Source organism: Thunnus thynnus, chromosome 6, assembly GCF_963924715.1.
Source record: "Thunnus thynnus chromosome 6, fThuThy2.1, whole genome shotgun sequence".
NCBI classification, from domain to species: Eukaryota; Metazoa; Chordata; class Actinopteri; order Scombriformes; family Scombridae; genus Thunnus; species Thunnus thynnus.
In genome coordinates, this window is record NC_089522.1 from 27,531,932 (window position 1) to 27,542,129 (window position 10,198).

At 37.4% G+C, this 10,198-nt stretch overlaps 1 protein-coding gene across 1 annotated transcript; it reads left to right on the top strand.

The window, feature by feature from the left end:
* Positions 1–1,232: 1,232 nt before the first annotated feature.
* mul1 (mitochondrial E3 ubiquitin protein ligase 1) lies at positions 1,233–5,934 on the top strand. Its single transcript, XM_067593135.1, has 5 exons — positions 1,233–1,343; positions 3,436–3,578; positions 3,712–3,799; positions 3,926–4,046; positions 4,326–5,934. Exons 1-5 carry the CDS (start codon positions 1,262–1,264, stop codon positions 5,053–5,055), a joined length of 1,164 nt encoding a protein of 387 aa, XP_067449236.1. The 5' UTR covers positions 1,233–1,261; the 3' UTR covers positions 5,056–5,934.
* The last annotated feature ends 4,264 nt before the right edge of the window (positions 5,935–10,198 follow it).

Genomic DNA, 10,198 nt, shown 5'->3' on the forward strand with positions numbered 1-10,198 from the left:
GAAGAAAAATATCATAAATATGTATATAAAATATAAATGAAATAAAAAGTATATACACAAAACAATGGACAACAACATACATACAATGTCTATATGGTCAAACTGTCACTGTAAACTATGTATACAGTAGTTCAAATAGTATTGGTGATGGAATAAGTTACTTTAGGTGCATACAGTGGGTTTTGTACAGTATATACATGTAGATATATACACATATTGGTCATTTACATTTCAGCCATCATTAATTTAATTTACACCTGTGCTTTTACTTCACTGTAACATGTCAAATATCTTCAGCCTACCATCCCTACAAGTTTTTTTTTCTTTATTGACATATAAAACAATTACAATTTCTTCTTCCACAAAATGATCATATACAAAATATCAAATTATTCATCTTGTGGTTTGCAAAAGAAAAGTAAAAAAAACTCAGAGCAGGGGGAGTTACAGTTCATACAAAGATTTTTAACAAAAAACTGGAATTGATTGTTTTACAGCCTTTGGATTAGAGGAAAACAGAACTGAATCAATGTGTTGTATTTTAAAAGCTTGTTATATTATCCATTGTGTCAAATCTTAATCTGAAAAGTAACTAAACTTGTCAAATAAATGTAGTGGAGTGGAAGTATAAAGTAGTATCACATGGAAATCCTCAAGTAAAGTACAAGTACCTCAAAATAAAAAATAAAAAAGTACTTGAGTAAATGTACTTAGTTACTTTCCACCACTGGTAACGACTTGACAGGAGCCAGCCACGCTTTTTTCCGTGTCAGATTTCAGTATGAGATCACATATGGTAGTGTGATGATGTCTGTTTGAAAAAGCTATCTTATGGATTTATAACCATCCTTGCAAGTAGCTGTCTTTTTTTTTTTCTTTTTTTCCAGCTTCAGATCATCAGACAGGGCCCCTCTGGCTGCTGGCTCCAGACTAAAGTTGATTGGGCTTTTGCAGTGAGTGCCCCTCAGCTCTGCAGCTCCCTGCCTGAGGATTTGAGGCTTGAAGAATCAGTGACATCTCTTAAATCACTTTTTTCAAAACTCATCTTTGTAGAAAGGCCTTTATTTAATTGATACCGCACAGTTTTACTGCCAATATGTCTATATATATATATTGTATAAATAGCTTCTGTTGTATTATTTGTTTCATTATTATTATTATTATTATTATTATTATTATTATTATTATTATTATTATTACGTGGTAGCTTTCTACTATAAGTGGTTCTACAGCGACACCTGCTGGCAGGGAGGGGAACTGCATGTCTACTGGTTTTTGTTTTGAATTGAGGAGACGCTGCTGCTGTTTAAGCTCTGTTGACAGAGGGACGAGTGAAAATACAGGTTTGACCAATTTTGATGTGGTCTGTAGAAGCTTTTAACTGTCAGCTTGGGGGGATTTTTTTTGTACCTGACGTACTAAAGCTACAATATCTTCAAAACGGATGTTTGAGTCGTGTTGCCTTAGTTAGGCTGAAACATTGCTAGCAGAGTGCTAATTTAGCTAGCCAGGAAGCCCAAATCAAGGAAGTGTGTGACACTGCCGGAAAGCTAACATTACTGTAGCTGTAATAGTAACTTACAGCCACGGTTTGACGTGCAAAAACCTTTATATTTTGATTTATATCTATACATATATATGTTTCTAGTAACTAAGGCTGTAAACTAGCATGCAAGGTCGTGACAGTTAGCATTAACCTCTGAGTTATCTTATGATGAATCATCATGTCGTGTCAAATATTGAACACCAAAAATCAAAACTTGTCAATCATGTACAGGAAGGAGAGTAAAGGTTATAGTATTAAAGTAGCCACAGCCAGTGAACTTATGGATATTTTAGCACTGTGTCATTCTCTTTAAGCTATTATCAAGGTAGTTCAGTTACTTTGTCAGTGTAGGTTGTAGAAAACAGGTTGATTTTTAATTAAAAGCTCCCTTAATCACCTGGGCTCATTTACATTCTGTATACAGTGTTGTAATGAGTGTTTTATGATGTGATGGAAGTATTCAGACACTTTACGAAGCTAATAAGTAACATAATAATGTTAAAAAAATACTCTGCTACAAGTTGAAGTCCAGCATTCAGAGTTTCACTTCTGTACACAACTGCAGCAACACAGAATTGGCCTTGTCAAAGTATTGTATTGTATCATATTAAAGGATGGGTTGACAGTTGTTCAAGTCTGTCTCAAAAAATCTTCAGGTGCCTAAATGAAGATTGAATCAGGTTTTGCTTGCTGTAATTATTCTTCCTTTTCATTCTGGTGCTCCCAAATGCTCTTATAATGTAAGTGATGGGGAACGAAAATCACACACAATCCTTGTTTTGAGCAAAAATGTATTTAAAAGTTTATCTGAGCACTTCAGCTATCTGAGTAAGTCAAATAATAATTCAACAATTACAGTCATATTAGTAAAAATAAATAAATCCCTCTTTTTGCCTTGACGAACAGTGTCTTCCTGTCCAGGTGCAGTAGAAGGATCATAACAAAAATAGGGAATTTGGCAATAAGAAGACAGTAACTTTGAAAAATATTGACTTGATTTGACTAATTTGGACAACTGAAACCTCATTTTTGCACAGAAAGAAGGCTGTGGATTTTGTTACATTGTAAGTGCATTATGAAGGGATCTCATAATGGCCAGTATGAACAGGAGGAATGATAACTGCAAGATAAACATGTCGATGTTCATTTGGGCTCCTGACTATTGTTTTAAGACGGATTTAAAAAACTGTGAACCTATCCTTTCATGGCCAGTTACTGTCGATGGATTAATATGTAAGCAGCATTTGAGAAGAAGGTCATTTTAACTACTTCACATTAGTTGATTAATCAATTAGTCAATCAAAAGCACATTTATTGGCAGCTATTTTGATAATCTATTAATCTTCATCAAAGCAGAAATATCAAATATGCCCTTGTTCCAGCTTCTTAATTGTGTGGATTGGTTGCTTTTTTCTGACATATTTAATAGAAATTAAATATTTTGAGTTTTGGACGGTTGTTCTGATAAAACAAGTAATTAGATAATATCACCTTGGGCACTGTGATATTTTAATTCACTATCATATCTCATTTCCTAGACCAAACGATTAATCGATTTGACATCAAAATAATCAGCCGATTGAGTGATAATGAGAGTAATTATTAGTTGCAGGCCTACTTAACATACTGTTGAGCAGTTTTAAATTAAACAGTGCATCTTATCTTGTAAGATGATCAAATGGTTCGTATGTAAACTCTTCAAAAGTGACCATACTGCAGCTGTCAAATATATGCAGTGGAGTAAAAAGTACAATCTACCTAAGTATCAGGTAGCAGAAATGGAAATACTCAATACAAATACCTCTAAATTTTACTCAAGTTCAGTACTATTTGACTCAGAATTAATTTAAAGACAGCTAAATCTGTGCTCGTCATCTCTTTCCCAACAGCGCTGCATGCTGAGGATCGCAGGATGGACTCCGGCGGGAAACCATCAACCGCACAGATCGTGGTTTTAGCCACCAGCTCAGCCCTGACTGCGGTCTTCTATACAATCTACAGGAGCAGAGCTACAACAGTGGCCAGATTAAAGGTCAGCCACATTTCAACAAACAGTCCATCTTAGTAATGTGAATGTCAGGAGTGTGTGGATATAATGCATATATGTGACAAGACTGTAATGTTACAGTTGTTAATCTTGTTTTGTTTTGTTTTTTTCCATGCAGGAAGCCAAGAAAGTAACTATTGACCAGGATTTGAAAAACATCCTGTCTGAAACTCCTGGAAGATGTGTCCCATACGCTGTCATAGAAGGTCTGAATCCAGTTTTACCCACCAAAACCTAACTTAGACTATATAATTTGTTCATGATGACTAATATTTATCTTGCATTATTATATCAGTGGTTTCATACATGGTTTTATTTATTGCACGTTGCAGGTGTAGTGAGATCTGTGAAGGAAACTCTGAACAGCCAGTTTGTTGATAATTGTAAAGGCGTCATTGAAAGACTGACCCTGAAGGAGGAGAAGATGGTGTGGAATCGCACCACTCATCTCTGGTAAGTTTGATTGATTTATTGATTCGTTTCGGTCTTTAAGTTATAAAAACAAGACAAAAAAATAACAAAAGAAAGAAAATAATAAGACAATAACGCCCTTCCCCCCCCCAAAAAAACAGATTACAGTAAAATAAAGTCAGTGAGAATGTTAAAATAATGAGTTAAAAGTATTCTAAAATACAGTCAGAAGATATGTGAAAGCTTGCTGAACTGTATATTACAATTTTTGCTGTTGTGTTTGAAGTAACAGACAAAAGTAAACATGATATTTATGAACAGGAACAACACAGAGAAAGTCATCCACCAGCGCACCAACACGGTTCCATTTGCCCTCGGCTCTCACGATGAAGACATCGCTGCCACGATACGAATTGTACGTCCACTAGACGCTGCGGAATTGGACCTGGAAACCACCTACGAGAACTTCCACCCCACAGTCCAGTCCCTATCCAATGTTATCGGCCACTTCATCAGCGGGGAACGACCCAAGGGCATCCACGAAACGGAGGAGATGCTGCGGTTGGGAGACAGCGTCACAGGCATAGGAGAGCTGGTCCTAGACAACAACCTGATCAAGCTCCAACCTCCCAAGCAGGGCTTCCGTTATTTCCTCACTCGTCTGGACTACGACTCCCTTCTGAGGAAGCAGGGGAAGAGCGTCAGACTGTGGAGGATCCTGACCGTCGTCTTCGGCGTCGCCGCCTGCTCCACGCTCCTCTTCATCCTGTGGAAGCGATACGTGCACCACAGGCAGATTAAGAAGGAAAGGAGCCTGCTTGAGGAGTTCAAGGAACATCAGAGGAAACGTATGCGTGATCTCAACATTGAGGAAAGCAGCGTGTCCCCCACCAGCTGTACTGTCTGCCTGAGCCAGGAACGGTCCTGCGTGTTTCTCGAATGCGGTCACGTGTGTGCCTGCACCCAGTGCTACGAGGCCCTGCCAGAGCCAAAGAAATGCCCCATCTGCAGGGCCATTATAGACAGGGTGGTGCCTCTTTACAACAGTTAATGTAGGGACTGTTGGAAATATAGAAATGAAAATGTGGAGAAGACATTCTCAGTCATGGAGAACTTGGAAATATATCATTCAAAATGTGTTCTTTCAAGCTTGGAAAGGGTTGCGTCTGTACTTTTTGTACTTTGGTTGGAGTTTTTTTTTGCTTACTCTTGCTTACTACTGATGAATGATGAATAGTAAGTATCTCTGTGCTGAATCACTTAATCGCATTTCCAATCAAATGTTGAAATCAGATTCGGAACCTGTGATTCATCTTGAGAGAGAAAATGAGATCTCGTCTTACTTAGACGCTGACAAATATTGATTGATCTTGGCCCTGTTTCCTGATAACGATTGATCTTAGAAGTTAAAAGCATTTCTACAAACACTAAAAAATGTTCTTCTTAATGTGACGCCAACAGCTTTCAGCTTGGAGCTTTCTCTCAATAATTTATGTTACTGGATGGAAGAAAATAAACTTTAATCGATGCAACTGTTGCTTGAATTTGCTGCTCTTAAGCACATATTATACCTAAAATAAAGCAGTGGCTGTTCACGTTTAATGAAAGTACACATCATTTGTCAGGAATGTCATTCTGTCATGGTTTCTGTATTTGACCTTAAAGCAGCTATAATCAATATTTTTAATAAACAATGTGTCAGATAATGTGTAATATCAGAGGTGTCGCTCATAGTGGTGAACCTGCAGAGAATTATCAGCGACTCTGCAGCTTCCCTCGGCTTTACGGAGCTTTATAGCGAGTTTCAGCTCATTGTTTAGCTGTCTGGCTGACTGTACTGTTTTGGTTCACTCTCAGTGCTCTCATAGTGTCGTTTTTGGCAGCAGCAGGCAGCTGTTTTCAGAGAAAAAGCTCCAAAAAACACACTTTACACTACCTATTCAGCACCAAACAGCACACAGACACAGTTAGCAACTAGCTGGTAAACATAGTGGAACATTTAGTAGCTGAGAGATATTTCACTTAACTCAACAGAGCTAAAAGAGAGTCCATTTTGGACTCATATTCACCAGGTGGACAGAAACACAACTCCACATGAATGATAATGTTGCTCTGTAACATCTGGATGTGTCAGTGTTGTGTTTACAACTTGTTTCTGCTCCCCACAAGTAGTCAAAGAATCAGTTAATGCAGGTTTAAAGATGAACATCTTCAATGAATCATTGAGGTTTTCAGTCCCTTCTACAGGTTCAAGAGCTCCTTAAGATGCTCTTAGTCTCCCTTAAGTGCGTTTTAAAGTTGGAAAAACCTCATGAACTTAAGAGGGTTCGTTCGATCTTAGCCTTACGATACTTTTGGGAAACAGGGCCCATCTTGTCTAGTCATTACATTTAATTTGGGAGTGTGTACAGACTGTACATGTGTCTTTTCATGTCTTAATGTTGATTATTTTAGCTTAAAGAAGGTCTTGTGGTTCATTTAAGGTTAATGAAGGTCTTGTGGTTCATTTAAGGTTGTGTTTTGTGCTACATAGTGGAGGCAGACGAAAGGTTGTGTGGTTCACATAAAAAAATTCTGTGTGGGAGTTTGAAGAGTGAAGTGGAGTGGTGGGGGGATAATTGTACAACCCTTTTGTCAGATTGTGTCCTTGTTCTGTAGAGAGAGCAAGCCGACCCTGTCCTGTTCTTACGTCCTCTGGGTGCCTGCTAATAAAGACATGTGGAGCAGGTGCTCAGGCTCTACATTCAGCCACAGTAGCAGACAGAAGCATGTTAAACTTGTTAAAGAACACTGAACAGAGGCGCCATCTGAACCCTCGATTGTTGCACTTTGAAACTGTTTTTCTCGGGAATAATGGCAGAAATGTTGAACCCATTGTCTACTTGCAAATGAAACCGCATTAAAGACAAATGCAATGTTAAGCCAATTATTGTTGGAAAACTGAATTACTTTAATTATGTCATTGTGTAAAATTAGACAAAAGGAGAACGCCTTGTTGTTAGAGGAAGATGGAGATTGCTGCCAGGAGAGGGAGATGTCTGCCTGTGAGGAAATTCAGAGATTCAGGGGCCGGAATAGACATAAAAAGGTAACGCCACATGCTCCCTGAACACGAGCAGTTATTTTAAACTCCTTCTGTGTTTGTTGTTCCACTTTAAGCTGCCTATACGTAGTCAAGTGCTTCACCCTTAATTCGGCTTTGTTTCTGTGAAATGAAACGAATCAATTAATGATTCAAGCCTCTGTTTCACTGTGACACACTCACGTTTTTCATTGTAAGGCAGCAGACAAAGTTTAAAACCTTTATTGAATCCTTTATTCTTGAGAAAATAGATGATCATTCAAGCACATTTTTAGTCAGACAATTGGACAGCAAAGGTGGAGGCAGAAGGAAATGCTCCAGCACGATTCAATTTTAGGCCAGCAGGGATGCACATATGGCTCCAGAGGAGGCATCTTAAGGCAATTTGAGCACACAAGAATGTGCTTTGTATTCTCAAATTAAACTGAATTATATAAAAAGAAAAAAAATCACATTTTATCACCCCACATTATGCTATGAAATCTCAGATGTATTACTTAACGTTACATTGGGATTTTGGCATTATCATCACATTAGTATTCAGTGGCTGGCTCACAGATTTCCAGGACTGAGCAGATGTCGGTTTGTCTCTGAAGGAAACTTGTGCTAAATGTCAGTTATACAGTGTAATCAAGGAGGAAGAGCATTACGCACTAACTCCTGTTGGATGTATTGATCCCACCGTAACTAACCCTGAGCTACCTACAATCATTCCTAGTTCTTATTTCTATCATTTACATGTTTTTTGCCATGATAGCAACGGATGTGATGATTGTTCAGTTGGTCCACCACTTTGGTTCTTACTGAAATATCTTCACAACTATTGGATGGATGCCATGAAATGTTGTGCAGACATTCATGGTGTCCAGAAGACGAAGCCTACTGACTGGTGATCTGTAGCACCACCATGAGGGTGACACGTGGTTTTGAGCAAAACGTCTCGAGAACTATCACACGGTTGAAATTTGGTGCATGCATTCATGTTCCCCTCAGAATGAATTGTAATAACTTTTGTTATCCAGCGCCATCATCATGTTTTAATTTGTCCAATACTTTGGTTTTCAGGAAATACCTGCTAAATTAATGACAGTCCCATTAGCCTCAACTGTACTTTGTGCTAATTAGCAAATGTTAGCATGTTAACATGCTAAACTAACATGATCAATATAAAACTTTTAAACATCAGAGTTGTAATATTGTCATTGTGAGCATGTTTCCATACTAACATTAGCATATAGGACTTAGCTCAAACCATTGCTGTGTGTTGGTGCCTCTCATACGTTAGCTTATATTTGGGTCACAGAGTTAAGTGACTCTTTGTTTTTTACTTAAACAATATCTACTAGTACATTATCTTTTAGAAACCTGGTTACCTCGGTGACCCAAATGTATGCTAATGCATGCCGAGCCTAAATACAACCTAACATAGCTGCTAGTGTGGCTGCAGACTATTTTAGTCGTGTTAAATATTGTTGTTAGGTGTATTTTTGAGCAATATGTCAGAGGCAATTATGAGGCTTTCAGATCTTAGTTACCAGATGTTTACCATACACTCTGACTTGTAGTGTGGCTATAAATCAATATGATACCAAATGATCTCACTTGTGAAAACATCACTTGTTCAGCCACTAGTCACGTATTAACAAACCACTCTTTCTCACTGTGCTACGAACATGAAAGCAGCAGCTCTGGTCCAACACCATGGAAACCCTTCAATCTGTTCCTGCAGTGCTTTTAGCAGCAGGAGCTGTCACTGTACTGACATTGAGTGAACCATCAAAGACATTCCCTCTATTATTCCCCACTTAAGAGTTTTGAATTTCAATCCCACATGAGGACTGGGCAAGAATTGGATGATAAGAGCTACACACAGGCCTAATGACGGAGGTGAGATGTTTACTGTGCAGCGTTTAGCGTGGATAAAAGCACGAATCAGCCCTGATTCAAATCTTCAGAATTCACACATCAATCTGGCCTGAACTTCAAAACAACAGACGTGTCAGAGATGTTTTTCTCAAACACATAATTTCAGACAGTCAGTCAGTAAGATTAATCAGACAAATAAAACCTCAGACAACACATTGATATGAATAGCACTTAGGATTACTGTGTAATTTGCTCTGACAAACCATCAAGACTGTCTGCTAATTCTTCACATTAATGTATAATTGTAAATGTGAAGAATCTACAGTCTTGTTTTCACTTTGGGCAAAATATGCTAATTTAAATGTACAATTCACTGCTCTTTAAACATAGTAATTTAATTATTTTTGACAAGAATGGCATCAGAGGCAGTTAATATATATCAAATTTGTTATATTATATTTTGTTTTTGACTTCACTCAAAGCTCATAAATGTTCTTTTATACTACAGGATATCTGGAATTGGTAGCATTTTCTAACAAGCACCCTTTATATTAGAAAGTGGTGCCAATTACAGTGGTATAAATCACTTCAGTAAATCACTTGAATCACCTCAGTTATTCTCTTCTTTCATCAGAAAAGTGATGTTAGCTGTCAAGGCAAGTGGATTGATTTTTTCGATTCAATTAAGCTGCTGTGGTGGTAGCAATCTTTTGAAAGCAAGTGCTTGAGAGTCTTCAAGTAAACAAATGTTCACAGCTACAGTATATTTCAATGAAAATGATTTCTTAAGAAGCCACACAGTTTGTTTATTGCACTTCTGTGTGAGACAGATTTTCAATCCCTTGAATAAAATCTTTTTGAGTATTTGTGGAAGGATAATTCATGTTAAATCCTATCATTAGTTTCTATGAATACTTCCAATTTCATAGTTTTCAAGATAAAGTTGATACTGCTGATATAATACAGTTACAATCTGGATACATGTAGTAGCAGAAGAAGTATACAGTATATATTTTTTGAAGTCAGTATATCGAAACCACAATGTAAAAACACTCAATTACAAGGAAAAGTCCTGCCTAATTAAGTAAAAGTATGTTAGTATTATCATCAAAATGTAGTTAAATCATCATCAAGTATCAGTTCTTATTAGGTAGAATGGACCCTTTAGTATTGTGTTATTATACATGTATATTAATTTAATGTTGTAGCTGGTGGAGGTGCATCGAATGTAATTATTTTACATACT